At 45.8% G+C, this 27842-nt stretch overlaps 1 protein-coding gene across 3 annotated transcripts in view; it reads right to left on the bottom strand.

Moving 5' to 3' along the window:
* Positions 1 to 670: 670 nt before the first annotated feature.
* Positions 671 to 27842, bottom strand: part of LOC139383698 (signal-induced proliferation-associated 1-like protein 1) — an 85013-nt gene continuing 57841 nt past the window's right edge. For 2 of the 3 annotated variants that reach the window (XM_071128252.1, XM_071128251.1), the window contains 16 exons: positions 25249 to 25352; positions 24909 to 25066; positions 18996 to 19575; positions 16982 to 17256; positions 14106 to 14357; positions 13861 to 14010; positions 13395 to 13534; positions 12863 to 12942; positions 11957 to 12327; positions 6326 to 6550; positions 5858 to 6014; positions 5404 to 5605; positions 4159 to 4311; positions 3925 to 4033; positions 3585 to 3663; positions 671 to 3105 (listed from right to left, as the gene is read on the bottom strand). In XM_071128252.1, coding sequence (XP_070984353.1) covers positions 2962 to 3105; positions 3585 to 3663; positions 3925 to 4033; positions 4159 to 4311; positions 5404 to 5605; positions 5858 to 6014; positions 6326 to 6550; positions 11957 to 12327; positions 12863 to 12942; positions 13395 to 13534; positions 13861 to 14010; positions 14106 to 14357; positions 16982 to 17256; positions 18996 to 19575; positions 24909 to 25066; positions 25249 to 25352 — 3179 coding nt within the window. In that variant the 3' untranslated portion in view covers positions 671 to 2961. The remainder of the gene's footprint in view (positions 3106 to 3584; positions 3664 to 3924; positions 4034 to 4158; positions 4312 to 5403; positions 5606 to 5857; positions 6015 to 6325; positions 6551 to 11956; positions 12328 to 12862; positions 12943 to 13394; positions 13535 to 13860; positions 14011 to 14105; positions 14358 to 16981; positions 17257 to 18995; positions 19576 to 24908; positions 25067 to 25248; positions 25353 to 27842) is intronic. The other variant, XM_071128253.1, reaches the window with a different exon arrangement.

The raw sequence follows: 27842 nt of genomic DNA, 5'->3' as shown, positions 1-27842 counted from the left end.
CTATGGGCTAGAGCAGTTCTTCATTTGTGAAATATGACGTCCCCAAACTCTTCTGCTCCTCTCTGGACTCGCTGCATTAATCAACAGGATCAGTAAACTGGGACTGGTTCTGATCTGTGTACAGTACAGCGTGTTCTAAATCATGTCCTAGGACCTAGAGAGAACATCTGGGGAAGTCAACAACTCTGAACTCAGCAGGGAGAACATTTTTCGCCAGTAGATTCACAAATGGAAAAATATGGTCCCTTTAGTTTTTTCCCCCTTGTATCTAATCTTAATTTATCCAGGTTAATCTCAATGAGAAATATGTTTCTTGCAATAAAAACCTGGTTCAATATTAAAACAATACCAATATCACAAATTACTTTCCTGTATGAAACTCCTGAGGCTGCCACTGGACTGTCAAGTCCTGGTAACACCTTGGTGGGTTATCCTCTATTGTCATACTCCAACAGGGAAGATATGGGGTGTGCTGTACTCCATAGGCTCCATGTAGCTTTTTGTTCATAAGCCCAATGCATTGTTGTTGTGGGGAAAACGTAAATAAAGGTAATAATCTAGAACCTAATAATAATCTATAAGGATTCCTGGAAGCTTAGTGGAAGCCTGTACTGTCGCTACATCATGCATACCAAATCTGCATCTGGGTCTGCAGGCACCACTACAAAGGTACAATTGAACAAAATATCTTTAATAGATATAAACATTTTTACACATCACAGCTCAAAGGAAACATCATCACATGCTGTAATACATGTCAAGAAGGAAGGTGCAAATTATGATGAGCGTCAGAATCCTTTGATATATATACAGGTTGTACAGAATGGGAACCAAAGGGGAAGCGTGGGGGTTTTAATAGTACAACTGACTGTAGCCATGGAGGGTCTACCAAGTTACTTACTAATAGACTTAGATGACTGTAGCCATGTAGGGTCTACCAAGTTACTTACTAATAGACTTAGATGACTGTAGCCATGGAGGGTCTACCAAGTTACTTACTAATAGACTTAGATGACTGTAGCCATGGAGGGTCTACCAAGTTACTTACTAATAGACTTAGATGACTGTAGCCATGGAGGGTCTACCAAGTTACTTACTAATAGACTTAGATGACTGTAGCCATGGAGGGTCTACCAAGTTACTTACTAATAGACTTAGATGACTGTAGCCATGGAGGGTCTACCAAGTTACTTACTAATAGACTTAGATGACTGTAGCCATGGAGGGTCTACCAAGTTACTTACTAATAGACTTAGATGACTGTAGCCATGGAGGGTCTACCAAGTTACTTACTAATAGACTTAGATGACTGTAGCCATGGAGGGTCTACCAAGTTACTTACTAATAGACTTAGATGACTGTAGCCATGGAGGGTCTACCAAGTTACTTACTAATAGACTTAGATGACTGTAGCCATGGAGGGTCTACCAAGTTACTTACTAATAGACTTAGATGACTGTAGCTGGCATTTCAGGATTTACATAAAAATCGTTATATGTCATGATTTCATCGACAGAGAGTAGAAGAGGATGAAATACATGTGGCACCAGGGGCTTTGTAACATGCTGTGGATCAGGTATAGAACGTATTTCCGTGTAACGACATGTTATCATCACTAGGTGGCACTGTGGATCCAATACAGCAGGCAGGCGAGGATGGGACCATACCAATAATCAAATAGACCAAGTAGAATCAGTATCATCAGTTAGAAGTGAATTGAACAGTACGCCTGGTCTTCCAGTCATCCACCCAGTCAGTCCAGTTGTTTTGATATAATAACCAATAGTACATTCTGGAACTACTGTATCCAGTAAGCCCATCTTACCCTCCTGAAATGAGCCCAGTCCACAGAGAGTCAGTGTGTAGTGGTAAAACAATATAAGGTGTTTTGCAGTGGTAACATTTCTGCTCATATATATTTACAAAATAAATCGTTGAACAGCTTTGGTTGATGATGAATTTTGAAGCTTATTCTCGTCATTATGGCACCCATATTATTTCATTTGTATATTTTTTTATGTGGCAAGTTAAGTACTTTTCATCAGTTAACTAGCTGTAGTCATGTACAGTACTGTATGTGAGGTATACTCAACCCTGTATAACATGTTTTACATCCCTTTATGGAGGATCAATGGGAGAGGCATCGACCATAATAGTACTAATATTAAACTATATCCAATACACAGTACACAGGCCAAGAGACTGCCTGTCATTTCCTTTCTAGTCTTGTACTGAAAGGGACAAGTTCAATTCTAGGGGACAAGCGACAGCCCCGTCGTGTTTTTCCATAAATTGCTAACAAAATAACAGCTGATCACTCAAACCTTCAATATGCAACTTGGACTTTCGCAATCTCTTAAACGTGCTGTGAACCTGTTAACAAACAGGTATATGTGTGTATGTGTATGAACTGAATGTAACACACATTTCTGAACTGTTCCCTTCTGGGAATGTCTTAAATAACACACGACTGTCCTACAATGGACAATTTGTTCCACTGTGGAGAGGAGTACAGTATGAAGGAGCAGGATCTGAAGGACAAGGTCAACATGAGAAGGTTCCACAGCATAGCCCAGGGAAGTTAATACATCTCTGTCAGACATGCAGGGACACAGTATAGTACCAGCAAATCCTAAAGAAAGGACTGCATGCTGGTCATCTCTGTCTCTCTATCTCCTCCTTTAAAACACCTCTCATTGAGTCGTTAGTGGTGGTGGTACTACAGATCCACTGTGTTGAAGAATAATGGCCGATCATGATGGGATCAACAGTTCATGTAGATCATACAGCATTTACATCCACTGTGAATCGGTCCATGTCAATAGCAGAATATCAGTTCTAATGAAGAAATCAAAGAAGCAAGTCCTGTGGTTCTGAGCACCCATAGTGTGAATCAGTTTGAGTTTGAGTGTGTTGTGGTCACGTGTGTTCAGCTGTTCCTCTCAATAGCACATGGATCAGTCAGTTCATGTCGATGGTGTTGAACACCCACTCTGTGAACTTCTTGAGCTTGGCCGAGGCGCTGTACGACTCCTCCTGGAGCCGCTGGTTGTCCTCTCTCAGGCTCTGTATCTGGGCCTGCAGGGACACCTTGGCATCCTTCTCCTGGGGACACACAGGGAGTCATCATTAACTCAGAGAGGAGTGGGAGGCTCTCATTACTCTCTAGTACTGTCCTCACACACAGGGAGTCATCATTAACTCAGAGAGGAGAGGCTCTCATTAATCTCTAGTACTGTCCTCACACACAGGGAGTCATCATTAACACAAAGAGGAGTGGGAGGCTCTCATTACTCTCTAATACTGTCCTCAGGAGATGTATACAGGGCAGCTATAACTAAAAGGCAGAGTAGTAAGTACCTGTGCCGAATGGGCACTACTGATATATCGAGAACTGGATCCACACTACACACTTGTTTGACCTTTCCACACTGAGAAGGCTGCTCTTTCAACTGGTCTTTCTACTGTTCTAACCACTGTTAGGGAAAGGGCACCAGGTTTAGTAAGAAGTGAACAGTAGAGTAGAGATGGCTAGACTAAGGCTTAGCTTCCGGTGCTGAAGACCTGGTTGTTTCTTGTCTCACCTTCTTTAGGTCATCCTGCAGCAGCTTCACCATGGACTCCAGTTGGCTCACCTTCTCCATCAGACAAGCTGGGCTCTCACTGTGGGACGGGGGACACTGTTAACTACCATATTCTAAACTATAATAAGACTAGCATGACCTGGGGCATATTGGCTTAAAATAGTCAAGAGGTGTAGCAAGCCACAGCTTTAGACCCTAGGACTAGGGCCAGGAGTTTTTCATAATCATGTTGCCTGGCCAGGAAAAACCTGGCCCAAGTTTTAGGATAAGCTCCAGGCCCTACCTATGTCTACAGAATTCTCTGGACGTGCATGGTATGTAGTAGGTAAGTGTGTCTTACCCTGGCGAGGTGTTTCTCTGTGGGGAAGCCTGGGGTTCGGCCTGCTGGGGGCTGGTGGCTGTGGCCTCTGGGCTGGAGCTCACATCATTAACAGACAACAGTCTCTGAACTGAAGACAGACAGAGAAAAACACAACAGTTACAGCTTCAGTTACAGCTCAGATTGACAACACACAGGAAAGAGACAGGGCACTGCTACCCTCTGGTTGGTAAAGATAGTAAATCTCCAGCTTACTTTGCCTACCCTCAAAGGCCTTGGCAGCATCCACCAGGTTGGACCAGTCCAGAGCACGGTCAGCTCCAGAGTTAGGCAGGGGCATGAGGCATGGGTCCCCCAGCTGCTGTCTCCTACCCCCCTGGTCCTGGCTGGACGACTCACATAGATCACCTGCAGGGAAGAGGAGCGGGGGGACGAGAGACAGCAGATTAGAACAGAGGAAGTGGAGACAGGTTTCAAATAAAGTACATACTAAAAGATTACACATAACTTGTTTAGAGTCGCCCATACTTAAGGACATAAGTATACATTGATACAGTCTATTGTCATGACGTTGGCCTGGGGGTAGGTTTATGACAGTCATAAATACCTCTTCCCCCCTTTTTCCTCTCTCTACCCAACTGATGTTACATTTGCAAACACCTTGGTTAACATAGAGATTCTGGGAACGTCAGAAGGTGGGGGGAAATGAACTATATTCTGGTAATCCTAACAATTGAACATATGCGGTGGTACTTAATGAATATGATGTCAGTTCGGTTGTCATCTGAGATATTCTCATCAAGGATAAGATGACATAAACTCTACAGTGGAAAGTCTACACATCAGAGTTATCGGATTCACATGGAATTGTTGTTCATTTTAAATGTTTGAATATGAAATTATTTGTGATGGATGAAAGGTGATTTTAGCTTCTAAAATGTGAGATTTGGGTTTTCATGAGTGAATTAGGCCCGACTCAGTGGCCCGCCCACGTGAAGAGGTTGTAAACTATGAAACACACCCCTTTTCTCCCTTCCTATATAAAGCCTTGATGACAATATAACCTCCTGTTCCGAGGATGTGAGGACGACGGTCCGATGACAGAATGGTTTAGATAATAACTACAGAACGAAGCCAACATCAGCGTGAGCTTTGGTTGCGAATGGTATGAACTTTAAACTCTTATTCACTACAGAAGTGATACCTCCTAGCCGTTGAGTTAGCAACAGCAGCTGCAAACGCAGGTTAGGAAGGAACAGACAGAGTATCCCGTCTACCAGACAACGACGTTACTACAACGTATCCAATTTACCAGAAGAGACATTCTTCAAAGGACTCGGTTTGGCAACACAGTCTTCCATCTACCACCAAACTACTGAAGTGCAGCTTCACTACGACACTATGATAAACTGTGCTCCTCTGGTTTTAGATGGAGCCCATGTAGGATAAACAGGCATTGCCTTTACTCAATGATTAGTTTCAGGAAAATCAGAGGCTAACCCAGAGACTTGTGTGAGGGTTGTCGGGGTGGCGCGTGGCGGGCGGTGGGCGAGCGGGGTATGGTGGAGCAGCTGAAGAGCAGGTCGTTGGATGTCTGTCTGTGCCCGCTGAACCCGGGCTCCCGCTGCCCGCTGTAGATGCTCTCGTCTGACAGGGTCCTCTGCAAGGAGCGCCGGCTGGGAGGGGGGACGGGGAAAGAGGGCTGGAGAGAGTGAGGGGAGAGAGAGGAGCAATGTGAGGCTGCTGATTGACCCCATAAACTCAGCCTTTAGCCTTTAGCATGTTGACCAGTGTATGTGGCAAAGCAGGGGAGGGAGTTTGGATTCATCAAGCAAATACAGCATATCGACTACTCTGGAAGTTCCATGGGAGTTCTCATCAATTTGACAATTATCATGGTAAAATGGATGATGGTGACATTGCCTGTTAACACAAGAGCAGTGCTGCCCGCTACCTTTTGGTCGTGGGAGGAGGGTGGGGGGCTGTCTAGGGTGATGAGTTTCTTCAAGTCCTCCTGCAGGCTGGACGTGGTGACCCGCTGGGGGGATTGGGCCCTGAGCTGAGCCCTGAGCTGGGGCTGGCCACCCAGCAACCCATCACTCTGGTGACGTCTGAGAAAGAGGGAGTGCAAAGACCAGCAGTGTTAGGTTGCAGTTCTCAGTTCAACCACATGGTGGGCGTGTTGTACTCGTTTATAAACAAAACATGAGCCACAACAAGTGGGAAAGGCATCTCCTCTCAGTTGACTCAGATCTCAAGTCTCTCTAACATCAACAATCTAGAACAGTAAGATTTGTTTCAATAGGGAAAGAACATCCTTTCACAACATGACTTACACCCCTCACAGTGTAATGGCCTCAGTGACGTGTCCATAAACACATGTATGTTCAACATTCCTCCTCTACTGCCCCCCCATGCTTACTTGCGTGTTTTGCCAAAGTCCACAGAGTTGATGGTACCTCCAGGCTTCCTCCAGCCGATCAGGTACTTGGAGGTGGCTCCCTGGCGGGGGTAGAAGCTCTTGGGGCCTCCAGGGGAGAGGGAGGTCTGAGAGGTGGGGGAGGTGGCAAGGGCTGACTCCTCCTGGGAGGAGCTGGGACTGCAGCCTGGACCCATGGGACTGCCAGACTGGCCCGAGCTCAGAGTACTGGTACGGAACAACATGGATATGGGTTAGTATAGGTATATTTATACTAATGTATTCATAACTCACAGACACCATTACATCGGTGTTTCACTTCACATTTCTGTAATGTGCACTCATCTATGAACACATTTCTGTACAATATTTCAAAAACATATGGTAATTGTGACTACTTTCCCCACACACGACATCTCCGATGTCTCCACATCTTGAGATGAGAATTTAAATTCATGAAGAAAAAGAAATAGGACAGAGTGTCCTTGGACTTCTTCCATGTTAACATTTCAAACAACATTTCTCCCCAGTTTGACATGAAAGCGAGCGTCTCCCTCCTCAGACATGCTGTGTGTACAATAAAACAGTCACTAGTCTGGTGGAGTTATTTCAGAGCCACAGAGGAGAGGCTGAGGAGAGGAGGAAACGCTCTGTTCACTGAAAGGAACTGTGGTTTAGGAGTGTTAACAGTGCTGAGCTCTCACATTCAGCATTCCACAGTGTTTCAAGTGCTCTCTTTCTCTCTGTGAGAACCTGGCTCACACACAAACAAGCACGCATACACACACACGCGCACATACAAACACAAACACACACACTCAGATACACACACGCATGTGCACACACACACACACACAGACACACATACAGCAGGTTGCTGCTTGCTACCTCTCACCACCAAACCGCAAGGCTTGGGAGTTTTCCATCTGGGACAATAGGGGATATATAAGGACTACAAAGCATCACTGTCTGCTGAATGAAACATTGATACATGAGAGGAAATGCATTGGCTGCATAAAGAGCAGACTGTAATAGAACTGTCCCACATGAAAAACTACTACAGTTTACTATACAATACTACAGTACTTACTATAGAATTCTGTAGTATACTATATTACACACTGTAGCAGTGTTGTTGTGCTCGAGACCGGTCTCGAGACCACATATTGAGTGCCTCGGGTCTTGTTTCAATGTCGGATACATTTGTACTCGGTCTCGGACAGTGAGAACTCTTAATTTCTTCCCGAGACCAGCAGAGTAAAAATCTCAGAATTATCAGCTTCCATTCAGTCAGCACATAAAACCGCTTCGCCAGGCCAAAAATATATATACTCCTTTCTTGAAACATTATTTCAACAGCCTTTATATCTATTATAGACATGTTTGTACAGTGGCAAACCTATAGGTCTTCAGTGTGTGACTAGTTTGTGATTCTGAAAGGACAGCAACCGTAATACCAACACACTCATATAGGAGAGTGCAGAAAGGGCCAGTGTTGTAGTGGAGGGTATATGCAGGTATATACTGTAATACCAACACACTCATGTAGGAGAGTGCAGAAAGGGCCAGTATGCAGGTATATACTGTAATACCAACACACTCATGTAGGAGAGTGCAGAAAGGGCCAGTATGCAGGTATATACTGTAATACCAACACACTCATATAGGAGAGTGCAGAAAGGGCCAGTGTTGTAGTGGAGGGTATATGCAGGTATATACTGTAATACCAACACACTCATGTAGGAGAGTGCAGAAAAGGCCAGTGTTGTAGTGGAGGGTATATGCAGGTATATACTGTAATACCAACACACTCATGTAGGAGAGTGCAGAAAGGGCCAGTATGCAGGTATATACTGTAATACCAACACACTCATGTAGGAGAGTGCAGAAAGGGCCAGTGTTGTAGTGGAGGGTATATGCAGGTATAATATTGTTGTTTTTATTTAACCTTTATTTAACTAGGCAAGTCAGTTAAGAACAAATTCTTATTTACAACGACGGCCTAACACGGCAAAACCCTAACCCGGACGACGCTGGGCCAATTGTGCACCGCCCTATGGGACTCCCAATCACGGTCGGTTGTGATACAGCCTGGAATCGAACCAGGATCTGTAGTAATGCCTCTAGCACTGAGATGCAGTGCTTTAGACCGCTGTGCCACTCGGGAGCCACTTGGGAGCCCCATCAACTGAGAAATCATGCACAAAGTAGCCTACACAATCACAAAGCACCTGAAATATATTCACGAGCGCTGCACACATAGCCTAGTTTCAGTGGAATATCATCTGCAGGCAGCAAGAGCATGCTGCTCTCAACTGGTTTAGGCATGGAGCAGCTCACAGCAGAATGACATCAGTAGCTGGTAGACGTTTAAACTTATGATATCAACCAGTAAATGCTAACTAAGGCAACAATGGGTTATCAAACCAAGTATTAAAAAGTTTAGTCCGAAAAGTTGGTTAGTAGGCTATTTGTGATGCGCAATTGTCCTCATGCACTGTTTGCATCAGGGACATAGACATGGATGGGCCTGGGTGGACAGAGGCCCACGCACTATAGGGAGCCAGGCCCTGACAGGCCCACCCAATCAGATCGATGTGGTTTAAGCATTGTTGTGGAGTTAGACCACACATTTTTAGTATATTTTCAATTTACATATTTTTGTGAGATTTTGAGAGTGAAAATCTGAAAAATCTATAGGAAAACTCATAAGAAAACATAGGAAAAGATAAGATTTTTCACACAGGGTGTCTTTCCTTCGCTGGGCAGGTCGTTTGGGAACTTTTAGGCAAAATTTGAGTATACCCACTTCTCTAGGCACCACTACACCACTGCATAGGTGATGATGTTAAGGATAAGCAGTCCATAAACTCTGACATAATAAGCCAGTAGGTCCCAATCATAAAAATACAAAAACACAACCATTAAGCATTTCCCAATCGAAATGTACAACTATGACCTCCCATGGCAAAAATAATTTCATGTTTAGCCCACAAAGTAACTGATGACCTAAAGTTTAAAGTAAAACTGACATCATTTTAACTACTTTGCAGATATGAAACAAACAGACAATCATAATATCAGTCAAAAATATCAAATTCTTATGCTACAAAACCAACTTCATAAGAGGTTTTAAAAATAGGTTATATTTGACTCAATGTTCCATGACGTACACTAACATGCTGACTACACCGCCCACGTCGTGTGCGTGATTCAATCATTGCACACACACTGCCCGTGCAAGTCAACGAGCGTCTGCGTAACTTGGTTCTATTTGTGACGCTAGACGCGCTAAAATGCTGTCAGTTCCACTTTAAATGCAACCATGTTTCACACACATAAGTTATTTTCAAAGAGATGGCTAACAACGGCAAGCGTGCTGCAGTAAAAAACACAGTTCCACTCACCAGATTGCGCAGTGACCTGTTGGCCTGAAAAAAGGCAGAAGTTTCCATACGTTTTTCTAAAAACGGTCCCACCCATTTAGTCAAAATATGATTGGTTGATTCCACTGTCAAAATGTTGCCCTAATACAGTTGAATGGCAGATGCCTTTATCTCCCTCACCAACTTCAAACATCTGCTATCTGAGCAGCTAACCGATCGCTGCAGCTGTACATAGTCTATAGGTAAATAGCCTACCCACTTTACCTACCTCATCCCCATACTGTTTATATTTATTTACTTTTCTGCTCTTTTGCACACCAGTATCTCTACCTGTACATGACCATCTGATCATTTATCACTCCAGTGTTAATCTGCAAAATTGTAATTATTTGCCTACCTCCTCATGCCTTTTGCACACAATGTATATAGACTCCCCTTTTTTCTACTGTGTTATTGACTTGTTAATTGTTTACTCCATGTGTAACTCTGTGTTGTCTGTTCACACTGCTATGCTTTATCTTGGCCAGGTCGCAGTTGCAAATGAGAACTTGTTCTCAACTAGCCTACCTGGTTAAATAAAGGTGAAATAAAAAATAAAATATATATATAAAATACCTTCTGATGGCCTAGCCAATGGCTAACTTAGCTAGCTCAATTTATCTCCCCAGAGACCAGCAAAGAAAAAATCCTGATTGTATATTTTTTTCTCTTCAGTGTTAACCCTTTCCTTTCCAACAAAAACTGAAGGGATTGAATCAGAACATCAGTGAAAATAATGATATGATTATCATTGTTATTATATTTTTATAATCATTATTTTTTAAAAATCCTTAGCCCTTCTCTGAAGGTGTAGAAGGCCCTCATTGTTCCCCACTGTGTTTGGGTTAATAATAATGTGTGGCTCTATTTTCCCCCAGCATGCATTTTTTTACACTTTTTTGAATGTCTAAAGAATCCATATGATGTTCTGAAAAATGAACAGAGAAATACTGGACATTATGAACTCTTATTATGGTGGTGATTTGACAAAATTACAATCAAGGTCTTGAATTGGACTCGCATTTGTCTGGTCTCGGTCTTGGACCCTTTGTCCCCTTCCCGGTCTTGACTCGGTCTCGCCCCCCCTCCGGGATTAGTCTTGACTCGGTCTCGCCCCCCCCTCCGGGATTAGTCTTGACTCGGTCTCGACCCCCCTCCGGGATTAGTCTTGACTCGGTCTCGCCCCCCCCTCCGGGATTAGTCTTGACTCGGTCTCGCCCCCCCTCCGGGATTAGTCTTGACTCGGTCTCGCCCCCCCCCTCCGGGATTAGTCTTGACTCGGTCTCGCCCCCCCTCCGGGATTAGTCTTGACTCGGTCTCGCCCCCCCCTCCGGGATTAGTCTTGACTCGGATACGATTTGCTCCGGTCTTGGTCTTAAATCGATCTCGAACACAACCCTGCACTGAAGTATCCCTCAATCATGTGTAGTACTTAGTATAGAATGTTGTAGTATACTGTAGAATACTATAGTATATACTACAGTATTATCCACCAACAAAAAAACACTGTGGTGAAAACTACAGAAATGTCAGAAAAACACTACAGTCCACAAATGCACTTAAAAAACTATAGTAAATATTACAGTATTTAATTTGCATATACCCTGCCCATTCCCCTTCTACATATCCCAATTTGTGGTGGCACATGGTTGTGTACCCCATGGTTATAGAAAAGAGCAGGAGGAGAACACCTCCACTTCTATGTCAAAGATAATAAAACAAAAATACTATAGTAAATACTACAGTAATGTATACAAAAACACTACAATACATACTATAGTATATACTACTATTTTTACTACAGTATTTATACTATAGTAAACTACAAATACTACAGAAAACTGCATTAAATACTACATTATTCACTACTACAGGCTCCCGAGTTGCGCAGCGGTCTAAGGCACTAAGAATCTCAGTGCTAGAGGCGTCACTACAGACACCCTGGTTCGAATTCAGGTTGCATCACAACCGGCCATGATTGGGAGTCCCATAGGGTGTCGCACAATTGGCCCAGCATTGTCCGGGTTTGGCCGGTGTTGGCCATCATTGTAAATAAGATTTTGTTCTTAATTTAAAAAATTAAAATAAACAGTGAATACTACAGTAAAGTCAGCAAAAACAATACAGTGAATACTATAGTATTCCTACCATAGTATACACTATAGTATTTTTTCATGTGGGGTAGCACAGCACAGGGAGGCACACACACCTGGAGTGGGACGCAGCATCACTGAGGGTGTAGGAGCCACTGTCCGGGGCTGGGGGGAACACAAGGGGGCTCTGGGCTGGGTATGCGCTGCTCCCTGGGGGGCCGGGGGAGTCTGGGGCTGAAGGAGAGGTCTCTTGGGCCAGCCGATCTTTGGTTCTGGAACCCCCGGACCCTGTGGCCCCGTAAGAGGTAGCATCAATGCCGCTGTCTGTGGATGCCCCCTGTAGGTAGCCGTTGAGCTCTGAGTCAGGCCGTACCCCTGTCCTGCTGGAGCCAATCTCATACCACTTTTCATCACTGTGGGCAGAGCTGGAGGCATTACTGGACAGTGTGTTGCTTCCTGATTGGCTGGAGGAGTAGGAAGCTTCCACCTGTAGAGACAGAGACCCTACAGTCACGTCCTGGTTGTTTGATCATAGTAAATAAAGACTACTTTGACATAGACAACAATCTACATTGCCAAGCTAGTGCAGTCGGAAAGTATTCAGACCGTTGACTTTTTCCACATTTTGTTACAGCCTTATTCTAAAATGGAATCCCTCATCAATCTACACACAATATCCCATAATCACAAAGCAAAAACTGATTTTTAGATTTTATTTGCAAATGTATTACAAATAAAAAACTGAAATATTACATTAACATAATTATTAATTTCAGGTAATTGTGCATTTCAGGTCAAATAACAACCCAATGTGTATATCCCAGGACAAATTAGCTAGCAACAGCAAGCTAGCTAGCTAAATTGCCATAAATGTTTGCTTTTCGACCTGTCCCCAAATGAATATAGTTGGTATTTCAACCTGCGTGTCCTGATCCTGTCCTGATCCTGTCCTGATCGCGCACAAGCGGTCTGGTCAGCATGTTAGAAGTCATATTTGGTCATATTTGAGCCTGGTACCTCACCTTGATGTTCTTGTTGGGAGACAGGTGTGTCCCCTGTTCCTGCTGCTGGAGACGAGTTACTGCCTTGGATACAGCTGGGTCTGGGAGGGACAGGATCAAACAGAGGAATGAGACACAGATAACAATACCAGTAACATAGAGAGCTATTCCTGTCTCTGACTCTCATCATCTGCATCACCCAAAACACCAGAGACATGACTTGGGCATTTTCTAAAGCAGTGGTATTCAAAGATTTTCAGCAAATTTCTGGGGACCCCATTTTTCCCCAAGATGTTCTCGTGACCCCCACCCCACGCCAAATCTAATGACACAACCTTAAAATCGGTACATTTCGAATTTTTTATAAAAAAATAACTTAATTGCATTTTCATCTCTTATCAGAATGAAAATAAACCAATAAATACATTTACTCAATACAATTCGATGTTTCATATTATGTTTCTCAAAAACGATCATTTTGGCGACCCCACTGCAGTACCTGGGGTCGTGACCACGACATTGAATGACACTGTTCTAAAGCATGTCCTCTTACCTGCTCTATCAGCCCCCCTGTCGGCCACCTCCCCTTCCACCGCTTGGGGCCATCCAGTGGCAGGCTTAGTCTCGTTAGACCCCTCTCCCACTCCCTGATGCTCAGCAGACACAGGGGAGTGGCGGGTATTGTTGTTAAACCTAGAAAATAGATGGAAGAAGACGGCATCATGTCTAGCTGCATCATTTACTGAACAAAACAGGAGTACCTCTGCCACGATGAGTACAACATATCAACGAGACATATAATGATAACATATAATTTAGTCATTTCCTTTCTATTATTGGATAACTCCCAAAGAAGTAATTACAGTGAATACAGACTACATCTGAAAATAGAGCCATTTAAGTGAAACCCTACAGCGATCTGTTTCTAGATCTGAATTTTGGTCTGTGTATGATGTGGGTGTGGTCTGAATGTGGCCATGAATTGGCCCAGGTTTGTTCTGGCCTGAGTGACCTCTCACCCGTCTGGCATGGACTTCTGTCTCCAGTGGTTGGAGCCTGCGCTCCCAGTGTCTATGTAGGAGAGGCTGGTAGGGGCTTTGCGGGTGTGTGGAGAGCGGCCCATCACGATGGAACAAGCCAGGGCATAGTTATCATTCCCTGGGGAATACCTGAAGGATACAGAGCAAACAGATTCCACTACTAAGCTTAAAGCTTGTACATCTTCCCGACTATATCATATTATTAGCCAGGGTGGCTCTCTTACCGTTTAGGGTTGAGAGGGCGCCCGTCGCTGGACACACTGCGGGGGATGACTCCGGTCGGCTCCTGGTACTCTGAAGCCGGGGCCTTGATGAGCGTCCCCCCCAGGGCCGCTGTGGTGCGGCTCTGGGGGCTGGAGGAGGTGCGGGGCCACTTGTTGTTGTTGCTGCGGAAGGGGAATTTAAACTCATAGGGCATCCCCTCCTTGTGGTTCTTATAGTCCACCAGGGGCATGTGGTACAGCTCTGAACAGCCTCTGTGAGAAGAGACAGAGATAAATCAAATCAAAAATATTTGTCACATGCGCCGAATGCAACAGGTGTAGTAGACCTTACAGTGAAATGCTTACTTACAAGCCCTTAACTAACAACGCTTTAAGAAGTTAAGAAAACAAATCAAAATAAGTGTTAAGTAAAAAATTGATAAGTGAAAATAGAAAATAAAAGTAACACATAATTAAACAGCAGCAGTAAAATAACAATAGCGAGGCTATATACAGGGGTTACCAGTACAGAGTCCATGTGCGGGAGCACCGGTTAGTTAAGGTAATTGAGGTAATACGTACATGTAGGTAGAGTTAAAGTGACTATGCATAGAGTATAAACAAAAGAGTAGCAGCAGCGAAAAGAGGGGTCTGGGTAGCCCTTTGATTAGGTGTTCAGGAGTCTTATGGCTTGGGGGTAGAAGCTGTTAAGAAGCCTTTTAGACCTCCACTTGGCGCTCCGGTATCGTCTGCCATGCTGTACCAGAGAGAACAGTCTATGACTAGGGTGGCTGGAGTCTTTGACAATTTTTAGGGCCTCCTGCCTCTGACACCGCCTGATATAGAGGTCCTGGATGGCAGGAAGCTTGGCACCAGTGATGTACTGGGCTGTACGCACTACCCTCTGTAGTGCCCTGCGGTTGGAGGCCAAGCAGTTGCCATACCAGGCAGTGATTGGACCATGATAGTTTGTTGGTGATGTGGAAACCAAGGAACTTGAAGCTCTGAAGCTGTTCCACTACAGCACCGGCAATGAGAATGGGGGCGTGCTCGGTCCTCCTTTTCCTGTAGTCTACGATCATCTCCTTTGTCTTGATCACGTTGAGGGAGGGGTTGTTGTCCTGGCACCACATGACCAGGTCTCTGACCTCCTCCCTATAGGCTGTCTCATTGTTGTCGGTGATCAGACCTACCACTGTTGTGTCATCGGCAAACTTGATGATGGTGTTGGAATCGTGCCTGGCCATGCAGTCATAGTTGAACAGGGTGTGCAGTAGGGGACTGAGCACACACCCCTGAGGTTCCCCCCGTGTTGAGGATCAGCGTGGCAGATGTGATGTTCCCTACCCTTACCACCTGGGGGAGGCCCGCCAGGAAGTCCAGGATCCAGTTGCAGAGGGAGGTGTTTAGTCCCAGGGTCTTTAGCTTAGTGACGAGCTTTGAGGGCACTATGGTGTTGAACGTTGAGCTGTAGTCAATGAATAGGATTCTCACATTGGTGTTCCTTTTGTCCAGGTGGGAAAGGGCAGTGTTGAGTGCAATAGAGATTGCATCATCTGTGGATCTGTTGGGGCGGTATGCAAATTGGAGAGGGTCTAGGGTTTCTGGGATAATGGTGTTGATGTGAGCCATGACCAGCCTCTCAAAGCACTTCATGGCTACAGACGTGAGTGCTACAGGTCCGTAGTAATTTGGGCAGGTTACCTTAGTGTTCTTGGGCACAGGGACTATGCTGGTCTTCTTGAATGTTGATATTACAGACTCAGTCAGGGACAGGTTGAAAATGTCAGTGAAGACACTTGCCAGTTGGTCACGGAGTACATACTTGGAGTACACATCCTGGTAATCCGTTTGGCCCTGTGGCCTTGTGAATGTTGACCTGTTTAAAAGATCTTACTCACATCGACTAAGGAGAGCGTGATCACACAGTTGTCCGGAACAGCTGGTGCTCTCGTGCATGTTTCAGTGTTATTTACCTCGAAGCGAGCATCGAAGTAATTTAGCTCATCTGGTAGGTTTGTGATACTGGGCAGCTCGTGGCTGTGCTTCCCTTTGTAGTCTGTAATAGTTTGCACGCCCTACCACATCTGACGAGTGTCAGAGCTGATGTAGTACAATTCAATCTTTGTTCTGTTTTGACGCTTTGCCTGTTTGATGGTTCTTTGGAGGGCATAGTGGGATTTCTTATAAGCTTCCGGGTTAGAGTCCCGCGTGCACCAGCTGTTGTTTACAAATATGCATAGGCTCCCGCCCCTTGTCTTACCAGAGGCCGCTGTTCTATCCTGCCAAAAAAGCTTAAAACCCGCCAGCTGTATGTTATTCATGTTGTCGTTCAGCCACGACTCGGTGAAACACAAGATATTACAGTTTTTAATGTCCCGTTGGTAGGATATATTTTATTATCAATTGATTGTACGTTGGCTAATAGGACCGATGGTAAAGGTAGATTACCCTCGCGGCGACGGATCTTTACAAGGCACCCGGACCGTCGTTCACAATATCTCCGTCTTTTCCTCCTGCGAATGACGGGGATGAGGTCCTTGTCGGGTGTCTGGAATAAATCCTTCCTGTCCAACTCGTTGAAGAAGAAAAATTCCTCTAGTACGGGGTGAGTAATCGCTGCCCTGATATCAATAAGCTCTTTTCGGTCATAAGACACGGTGGCAGAAACATTATGTACAAAATAAGTTACAAATAACGCGAAAAAACATACACAATAGCACAATTGGTTACGTGATCATAAAACGGCAACCATCTCCTTCGGCGCCATTATTACATCAAGATATACACTACAAACACTCCAGCGCTGCCCCAGTACCCAAATGCATGCTTCTGATATGACTGACAGAGGGATATATCTGTTGATAAATAACTTATTTGTTGTCTCTGAACTGTACCTGCGAGGGGTGGAGTCCTCGTGCGGGGGTATGATGACTACCTTGACGGTGACAGAGGTCCTCAGGAGATCGATCATCTGCTCGTGGGACAGCGATGCAACGGCAACCTTACATATCTCTACTAGCCTACTGCCCTGGCGCAGCCCCGCCTGCCAGGCGTACCCGTAGGGCTCTACCTCTGCCACGATGCCCTCAAAGTTTACATGGAAGCCCAGCTGGCCCAGGCCGTTCCTCCTCAGGGTCATCTCTGTGGTCTGGCTGCCCTTTGACAGGAGCTAGAGACAGAGGAGAGAAGGAGGGGGAGGAGAAAGAGGTGAAGGAGAAGAGTTATAACTACTGTGGCGTACAGCAGGTCAGCCACCAGGGGGAGATTCGTCGAGGCCTGGTGACAGACGGAGTATACATCACGGGGCGATGGCTCCATCTGCTGGACGTGCCAGGTCTCGACGGGCTCTCCGGGCCAGGACTAATTGTGGCTGATTGGGGATTGGTGAGTATTCAAGGGCTGATTGCTCACCAGCTGTACAAGTCCCATAAAGCTGCCAGAAGGGCAGCACACAGGGAAGAGACTGGGGGAGGAAAGGACTCCCGTATAGTTGGGGATGGTACCAGAGGTAACAGGAGGGAGTTCAGTTTTGATCCCCACAGGATACAGCAAGACCCGGAGCCCAGAAGACGGTATCCCGGAGAGGGTCTCTTGGGGGAGACCTATTATTTTCTTTTGAACTATTATTTTAATAAACACCTTTTGAAACTGAGCTAATCCTACTCTGTCTGTGTCTCAACCCCCTGGTCTGCCACACTACATAACGTAAGAAACCTCTAAATCCAAAAACAGACTACACTGCATGTGCTGTGTATGCTCTGTGCAGCATACCACCTTGTATCCCACTGTTGGCTTGCCTCTGAAGCTAAGCAGGGTTGGTCCCTGAATGGAAGACCAGATGGTGCTGGAAGTGGTTTTAGAGCTGTCCAGTAGGAGGCACTCTTTCCTCTGGTCTAAAAAAATGCCCCAGTGCAGTAATTAGTGACATTGCCCTGTGTAGTGTGCTGTCTTTTGGATGGGACGTTAAACGGGTGTCCTGACTCTCTGTGGTCACTAAAGATCCCATGGCCCTTATCATAAGAGTAGGGGTGTTAACCCCAGTGTCTTGCATATCATTATGGCCACCTAATAATCCCTAGTTTCCAATTGGCTCATTCATCCTCCCTCCTCTCCCCTGTAATTATTCCCCAGGTCATTGCTGTAAATGACCATGTGTTTTCAGTCAACTTACCTGGTAAAATAAGGGGTTGAATAAATAAAAAACAAAACTATTCTGTTGGCTGCTGCTACTGTACAACACATCACATAAACATAATCTGCCCTTGGGCTTAGATCTGATAAGAAACACACTAACAGACTGAATCTATCATCAGCGGATGCGCTACCCTTCAATTAAAGTGTTTTTGCACAGGAGGGAGGGTTTAAGGTTTAATACACCTTGCCTGGCCGTTCTGACCCAGTGTCAGGTAGAAAGAGGTTGTAACATAGTACTTAACCCAGACCCCCAGGCAACCACAACAGGGCCAGAGCAGGATATTATGCTACATCACTGATGCACGCCTCCGCTTTCCGACAAGAAAGGGTATGGCATGCACACTCACTGTACACACAAACATGAAATAACCCTTAGCAAATAGTGTTAATCTTTCATTCAAGACAACTGGCATTGCCTAATCGCATGAAAATGATTAAACTACCTCTCCAAATACGATTAATGCTGAGTGTTATACCTGTAACATTGTGTTTGTAATCACTGTAGGCCTATTCTGCATCTGCTTTGAACATAATGGATTATCTGAGGTGGAAATGGGAGGTATGTTTATTATAACCCATTGGTTAGTGATGAAAGGTCCTTATCTGGCTTGAAACTTGGGACACCTGTAATAATAATCACAACAGATGATGTGTGAAATATTATAAAGCCATCAGTGTAGCAATAATACACAGACTAACTGTGCTGCTACTGACCTCCAGGCGTTTCACCACCTCTCCGAAGTCCTCTGTGTTGTTGTTGATGGAGCGCAGCGACACGCTCTCCCCACGCTCATAGTAGATCTTCATGGAGGCGGGGCTGCCAGAGGACCAGCCAATGACGTCGCGCGTGGCACAGTTAAAGACCACAGCCTTCGCCTCCTGATCCAATAGGATGAGGAAATCGTTGGAGATGGCCAGTAGACACTCCCTCTCCGCCCCGGCTACCTGGTCCTCCGCATGCACCGGCCATGTCACTGCACCTAGGCTCCTTAGCTCTGCCCCACTGTACGGCCGTACCCTCTCTCTCCGCTTGTGAGCCAATGAGATGAAGGGGAATTTCCCCGTGGGCTCCACCGGCGTGCTGGTCACATGCCGCTCTGCCAGGTCCCGCAGGTACTCCTGTCGCGTGCGTGTCGCCATGGCACCAAACTTTTCAGACTTGTGGGCGGCGTTCTCTGCGTTGATGACCTTGGCCAGCAGGAAGTCCCTGAAGACAGTGGACTTGGGGAAGGTCACACCCTTGGGGATAGGAGGGCCGAAGGAGGGCACGTCCTGGGAACGAGTCACAGCCACACTGGGGGAGAGAGAGAGAGAGAGAGAGAGAGGGAGAGGGAGAGAGAGAGGTCACTAACTAGTAAGTGCACTGAAGGAGGGAGTCCTATACCCAAACTCAATGGATCCCCAGGCACTAGATCTGACAGAATTGAATAGGTGTAAGATGGCAAGCTGCTGCTTTTACTATGTCTTATCCCTATCCAATCCTCTCAGGGAGGGCAGAACACAGTAGACTAGAGGGCAGAAAACAGTAGACTAGAGGGCAGAAAACAGTAGAATAGAGGGCAGAAAACAGTAGACTAGAGGGTAGAAAACAGTGGACTAGAGGGCAGAAAACAGTAGACTAGAAGGCAGAAAACAGTAGAATAGAGGGCAGAAAACAGTAGACTAGAGGGTAGAAAACAGTGGACTAGAGGGCAGAAAACAGTAGACTAGAGGGCAGAAAACAGTAGACTAGAGGGCAGAAAACAGTAGACTAGAGGGCAGAAAACAGTATACTAGAAGGCAGAAAACAGTAGACTAGAAGGCAGAAAACAGTAGACTAGAAGGCAGAAAACAGTAGAATAGAGGGCAGAAAACAGTAGACTAGAGGGCAGAAAACAGTAGACTAGAGGGCAGAAAACAGTAGAATAGGGGGCAGAAAACAGTAGACTAGAGGGCAGAAAACAGTAGACTAGAGGGCAGAAAACAGTAGACTAGAGGACAGAAAACAGTAGACTAGAGGACAGAAAACAGTAGACTAGAGGGCAGAAAACAGTAGACTAGAGGGCAGAAAACAGTAGACTAGAGGGCAGAAAACAGTAGACAAGAGGGCAGAAAACAGTAGACTAGAGGGGAGAAATCAGTAGACTAGAGGGCAGAAAACAGTAGACTAGAGGGCAGAAAACAGTAGACTAGAGGACAGAAAACAGTAGACTAGAGGGCAGAAAACAGTAGACTAGAGGGGAGAAATCAGTAGACTAGAGGGCAGAAAACTGTAGACTAGAGGGCAGAAAACAGTAGACAAGAGGGCAGAAAACAGTAGAATAGAGGGCAGAAAACAGTAGACTAGAGGGCAGAAAACAGTAGACAAGAGGGCAGAAAACAGTAGACTAGAGGGCAGAAAACAGTAGACTAGAGGGCAGAAAACAGTAGACTAGAGGGCAGAAAACAGTAGACTAGAGGGCAGAAAACAGTAGACTAGAGGACAGAAAACAGTAGACTAGAGGACAGAAAACAGTAGACTAGAGGACAGAAAACAGTAGACTAGAGGGGAGAAATCAGTAGACTAGAGGGCAGAAAACAGTAGACTAGAGGGCAGAAAACAGCAGACTAGAGGACAGAAAACAGTAGACTAGAGGGCAGAAAACAGTAGACTAGAGGGGAGAAATCAGTAGACTAGAGGGGAGAAATCAGTAGACTAGAGGGCAGAAAACTGTAGACTAGAGGACAGAAAACAGTAGACTAGAGGGCAGAAAACAGTAGACTGGTTATCGTTCCTCCTAGCCCCTTTTCCTTCCCAGCATAAAGGGTGGCATGAGTCTTTCTATGGTCAAGGCTCTACTTAGGTTACCTACTACCCTTCCCATTCAACTCCCATTGTTGCTCCACAATAGGCCTCCTAGAGTTTAATGAAACAAGTTAGCATGAAATCTAACCTAGTTCTGATGCAGATGACTGACAATGATTGGCTTCCAAATTCATATATAATCCAACAATGGTGAGGAAAAGCTGAACAGTAGCACTATAGAAACCCACTGTAGGCCAGGCTCATGTAGGCTGATGTCAGAGTCCTGACAAGCCTCAGTCCAGTCCATTAAACAGATAACACAGTCATCACATGCAGCTGTGACATTACAGCCCAAGCCTCGCTCAACCAGGCAGGCGGATATAACTATACATTCAGCACAGCTGACAAGCCAGCTACCACTGAGATGGCCACTCTCAGCCAGCCCTAGACCCCAGATCACAGAGAAGATACGTGGAGAGGAGTGGAGAGGAGGGGGCTACTCCCTATTTGTAGAAACAAAGCTCTGATCGTTATGCAATATGGCTAAATTGACCTATCTGCATTTGGACAGCATTTGATAGCACAAGATTATCACTAGGCTGTGTCCCTAGGCTGGCCACAGGCCAACTACTTATATGTTGGCCTGAAGAGATCACTGATGCATCATTCCAAAGATCCCGTTTTCACTGCGTGTGAACAGGATACAGAGCCAGTCACACACACAATACTGATCAATATTTAAAGCTACTGTAGCAACTTTATAATCTCTGATGAGTCAGAATTCAACACTATCACAAAAACAGCAATATCCAATAAAACCTTGGCAAAACGTAGTCATTGTATCACGCATTATGTAATACATCACAGTAGTGCAGCCGTGTGTGTGTGTGTGTGTGTGTGTGTGTGTGTGTGTGTGTGTGTGTGTGTGTGTGTGTGTGTGCGTGAGAGGTCGCTGAAACTGCTGTGTCCTCAGACCCCCTCCTTTTCACACTGGTCATCAGCATCACATCTCGGATCCCTCCTACACACACACTGTATACACACACACACACAGTGACACAACCCTCAGACCCACCTGTTCTTGCTCCGGCATCTGACCCTTACGTTTCCCAGTTGGTCTGTTTATGTGACTCTACCAACTCCTGACTGGGCTAGGCATTATAAAAATATGTCTCCTTGAAGTGAATCCTCCTCTCCTGTCTGCTTGGTCTGATCACACTACTGCAGGTACACACAGCTTTATCCAGCTAATTATAGCTGCTTCCGCCGCCCGTCCAACCGCTGTTCTGTTACTAGATCTTGTGACTTTTTACTCCTCTTTGAAATGGCATCCCAGGCTCCCAGCAATTCAGGCTTCTAGCATATCAGCGCTCTGGTGGCAGAACAGAACAGATAGGGGTTGGAACTTGTAGTGTGTTCATTAGATCCATGGGACTGAGCCAGAGGCTGGATGCTGAGAGCTGCTCTGGGTGAAGTGGAGTCTTCACTGCTTCAGGGTCCCACTCCCTACTTCATCCAAGAAGAAAAGCCAGCATTTCTCCCTCTCAGCCTCTTCTCCTTGACGACACTCGTTGGCTTCAAATCAAAAGATGTCCCCTTTAAAAAAGAACAACTCCAACTGAGGAGGGCATCTAATCGTTGGCAGTCAGCGCTGGGGGGTAGAGGGGTTACTGGAGGGGAGGGCTCAGAATAAATTAGCCCAACTTTGATGAGGTTTGAGCTGAGACCCAGAGCCTGCACAAGTGTTCCTCGGGGAGGGTCTTTGAGCACTGAGGGACAGAGCACTGCACGGCTGCTCAAGAATCCTCTGATTCGCTCGTCCAGCAAGGGAATCATTGACGTGTATGCCGCTAACTCCTTCAGATCGCTCCAGCTCCGTTGCCCCAAGGCAGTGTGGTAGGCAGGAGGGTTGAGTGAGTGAGTGAGTGAGGTGTGGATGAGCGTGTCAGTGAGAATGCCACAGACCCCACTTACAGCACCCTGCCTTTAGTACCCTGCCTACAGTACCCTGCCTATAGCACCCCACCTGCAGTACCCTGACTATAGTACCCTGACTACAGTACCCTGCCTTTAGTACCCTGACTATAGTACCCTGCCTACAGTACCCTGCCTTTAGTACCCTGCCTACAGTACCCTGCCTACATTACCCTGCTTTTAGTACCCTGCCTACAGTACCCTGCCTACAGTACCTTGCCTACATTACCCTGCTTTTAGTACCCTGCCTACAGCACCCTGCCTACAGCACCCTGCCTACAGTACCCCGCCTAAAGTACCCCGCCTTTAGTACCCCGCCTACAGTACCCTGCCTTTAGTACCCTGCCTACAGCACCCCGCCTTTAGTACCCCACTTACCCTGCCTACAGCACCCCGCCTTTAGTACCCTGCCTACAGCACCCTGCCTTTAGTACTCCACCTACAGTACCCTGCCTTTAGTACCCTGCCTTTAGTACCCCACCTACAGTACCCTGCCTTTAGTACCCTGCCTTTAGTACCCCGCCTACAATACTCTGCCTATAGTACCCTGCTTTAAGTACCCTGACAGTACCCCGCCTACAGCACCCCGCCTACAGCACCCCGCCTTTAGTACCCTGCCTACAGTACCCTGCCTTTAGTACCCTGCCTTTAGTACCCTGCCTACAGCACCCCGCCTTTAGTACCCCACCTACAGTACCCTGCCTTTAGTACTATCATTCTGATACATTCTGATACTATCTACATTCTGATACTATCATACTATCATTCTGACAGTACCCTGACTACAATACCCTGCTTTTAGTACCCCGACTACAGTACCCTGCCTACAGTGCCCTGCCTACAGTGCCCTGCCAATAGTACCCTGCCTACAGTGCCCTGCCAATAGTACCCTGCCTACAGTACCCTGCCTACAGTACCCTGCCTACAGTACCCTGCCTACAGTATCCTGCCTATAGTACCCTGCCTACAGTACCCTGCCTATAGTACCCTGCCTACAGTACCCTGACTACAGTACCCTGACTACAGTACCCTGCCTACAGTACCCTGACTACAGTATCCTTCCTGCCTACAGTATCCTGCCTACAGTACCCTGCCTACATTATCCTGCCTATAGTATCCTGACTACAGTATCCTGCCTATAGTACCCTGGCTATAGTACCCTGACTACAGTATCCTGCCTACAGTACCCTGCCTATAGTATCCTGCCTACAGTACCCTGCATGATACCCTGCCTACAGTACCCTGCCTATAGTATCCTGCCTATAGTATCCTGCCTATAGTATCCTGCCTACCAGTATCCTGCCTACAGTACCCTGCATGATACCCTGCCTACAGTACCCTGCCTATAGTATCCTGCCTATAGTATCCTGACTACAGTACTCTGCCTATAGTACCCTGCCTATAGTATCCTGCCTACAGTACCCTGCATGATACCCTGCCTATAGTATCCTGACTACAGTACCCTGCCTATAGTATCCTGCCTACAGTACCCTCATGATACCCTGCCTATAGTACCCTGCCTATAGTATCCTGACTACAGTACTCTGCCTATATTACCCTGCCTATAGTATCCTGACTACAGTACTCTGCCTATAGTACCCTGCCTATAGTACCCTGCCTATAGTACCCTGCCTATAGCATCCTGACTACAGTACTCTGCCTATAGTACCCTGCCTACAGTACCCTGGCTACAGAGAGAAATAAGGAGAGCCAGTAGTTACCCAAGCAAATTTATCTGGGTTGGTGACCATGCCTTCTAGTGGTTCTCGTTCCTCATTATGTTATCTACCTGTGTGAGTTCAAAACAACCACTGTTGTAGTACCAGGGGCTTTCCAGGTTCTTAGTGACCGCCAGGCCCTCTAGTGGTCTGAACACGGTTTACACTCACCTATAGCAGGTATTGTCGGAGCAGGGGCTGTGCACACGGACAATGATGAACACGTGTTGGAAGTGGGAGCGGATGGTCTTGGGGGTGAAGGGTAGCGCTCCCGGCTCCTGGAACACGATGGTGACGATGTCATTTCCAATGTGTCTCTTCCTCAGCAACTACAAGGACAAACATGGTATAACCATACAAGAATTACACTATCTCAATGAATATCCTATTCTTCAGCATGGCAGCAATAAACTTGATTAATAATTGAATCCATCTATGGCATATCATGTTATCCTAAAGCATGTCTCTTAGATATTCATGTATTATGTGATATCATAGAACCCTTCTGTACCTGTTGTTTGTTGTTGGGTGTGTAGGGCAGCAGGGTAGACACGTGGAACATGATCTCATAGTCCCTGTAGGCCGTGTACAGGGAGTGGCTGCCAGTGGAATCAGCTGGAGGAAGGGAGAGGAGCACCACAATATAAGGCCCCATTGTACTGCTACTGCAACCCAACTCTGTCCTCCAGCAACCTATCTGCTCAGTGCTTTATGTACCAGACTGTCTCCTGTTTCATAGCCCAAACAATAAGCCATGCTAGTGTAGCCTGATCAATGTCTGCCAACATAGTGTGATGGGAAAACAACAACAAATATTTGTAGTAATACAGGTAGAGCACTATCGAGAATACTGTATTGTTGCTCAAAAATACTACATCTAAAAATGTAGCATTGTAAAGAGTATGCCACAACCAATCTACTATAACCCTAAGAGCAGAGGTACCCATGCGCTTGCCTCTCATGACAGTAACTGATTTGGTTTTGGGTGCAAGATTACCCAGGCAGCCACCACAATTAAAATGTATGGACAAAAGAGGAATGTTCATATTCATTGAGCTTATGAATAGAGGAAGTGCCAGAAATAGCCTAATGTAATTAAGTGCATAATTGCGATGAGCTGCCATTTCCTGCTCTGCTCTCATTAGGAACATAAAGGGTGTAGTGGAGCGTGTGGGCCAGCCATTGTGTACCTGATTTAGTCCTCAATACACCAGAGAGACTTGAAAGAAAAACAGGCTACATGAAGTAAAAAGGGACTACACACATAAAAAAAACTGCAAGAGACAGGAGAGGAAAACCTATTTCCTGGATTACAGAGATTACCCCAAACCTATTGTTAATAACACACAAGGCAGATCAGAGCACCGCCTACAGCAAATATTCAGCAGACTCTACAGCTGTGAGACCTGGGGTGAGGAGGTCAGAGAGAGGGTCAGTAAGGCTCCCACACAGGAGCCTGTCATGCTACATCCTTGGTCAAATAAAAAAGGCCAATCACACTTTTAAATGCACTGTCAGTGCTTTGCTTTCAATGGGAATCAATTGTGTGTCTGTGTGTGTCCAAGGTTATTTAAACACCACTGTGTGTTTGTGTGTGTGTGTGTGTGAAAAAATCCACATATCTTATTCAATCACGCAATTTTGTATCTTTCCCCTATTGTCAAATAAATACGCATTGGTTAATTCTCAAGTGGGTGCTATTTCGACACAAAACATTTCTGCCTTGTAGTTAATATTCTAGATGACAATCATGAATAAGTAATGTTGCACATATTTGGGTAAAAGCCATGGTGATGTTGACAGGAGATTGTGGGGCATTTACAAATTCTCTTTGGGGTGGTACCTTAGAAATAGCTGTTTGGGATAGAGCAACTTCATGCTAATTAATTTATTAATGCCCACATGTACAGTGCACTTGGAAAGTTTTATTTATTTATTTTACCAGGTAAGTTGACTGGGAACACATTCTCATTTACAGCAACGACCTGGGGAATAGTTACAGGGGAGAGGAGGGGGATGAATGAGCCAATTTGTAAGCTGGGGATGATTAGGTGACCATGATGGTATGAGTGACAGCTTTGGAATTTAGCCAGGACACCAGGGTTTACACCCCTACTATTACGATAAGTGCCATGGGATCTTTAATGACCTCAGAGAGTCAGGACACCCGTTTAACGTCCCATCCGAAAGACGGCACCCTACACAGGACAGTGTTCCCAATCACTGCCCTGGTGCATTGGAATATTTTTAGACCAGAGGAAAGAGTGCCTCCTACTTGCCCTCCAACACAACTTCCAGCAGCATCTGGTCTCCCATCCAGGTACCAACCAGGACCAACCCTGCGTAGCTTCATAAGCAAAAAAGTATTCAGTCCCCTTGATTTGTTCCATATTTTGTTATGTTACAGCCTTATTCTAAAATGGATTACATAAAACACTTTCCTCATCAACATTTTCCTCATCTGACTTCCTATCAGAGAAAAAACAAAGCCATGAGGTGGAAGGAATTGTCTGTAGAGCTCCTAGACAGGATTGTGTCGAGGCACAGCTCTGGGGAAGGGTACCAAAAAATGTCTACATCAATGAAGATTGGAACCACCAAGACTCTTCTTAGAGCTGGCCGCCTGGCCAAACTGAGCAATCGGAGGAGAATGGCCTTGGTCAAGGAGGTGACCAAAGAGAAACAAGATTCTCTGGTCTGATGAAACCAATATTGAACTCTTTGGCCTGGATGTCAAGCGTCACATCTGGAGGAAATCTGGCACCATCCCTACGGTGAAGGATGGTGGTAGCATCATGCTGTGTGGATGTTTTTCAGGGGCAGGGACTGGGAGACTAGTCACGATCGAGGGAAAGATGAACGGAGTAAAGTACAGAAAGATCCTTGATGAAAACCTGCTCCAAAGCGCTCAGGACTTCTTGTTGGAAGGTTCACATTCCAACAGGACAGTCTCTGAATGTCCTTAAGTTGCCCAGCCAGAGCCACTTGAACCCGATCGAACGTCTCTGGAGAGACCTGAAAATAGCTGTGCAGCAACACTCCCCATCCAACCTGACAGAGCTTGAGAGGATCTGCAGAGAAGAATGGGAAAAACTCCCCAAATAC

Source organism: Oncorhynchus clarkii, chromosome 25 (genome assembly GCF_045791955.1).
Source record: "Oncorhynchus clarkii lewisi isolate Uvic-CL-2024 chromosome 25, UVic_Ocla_1.0, whole genome shotgun sequence".
Classification (NCBI taxonomy): Eukaryota; Metazoa; Chordata; class Actinopteri; order Salmoniformes; family Salmonidae; genus Oncorhynchus; species Oncorhynchus clarkii.
Note: the sequence above shows the minus strand (reverse complement) of the source record. Positions and strands in the feature narration are given on the sequence as shown.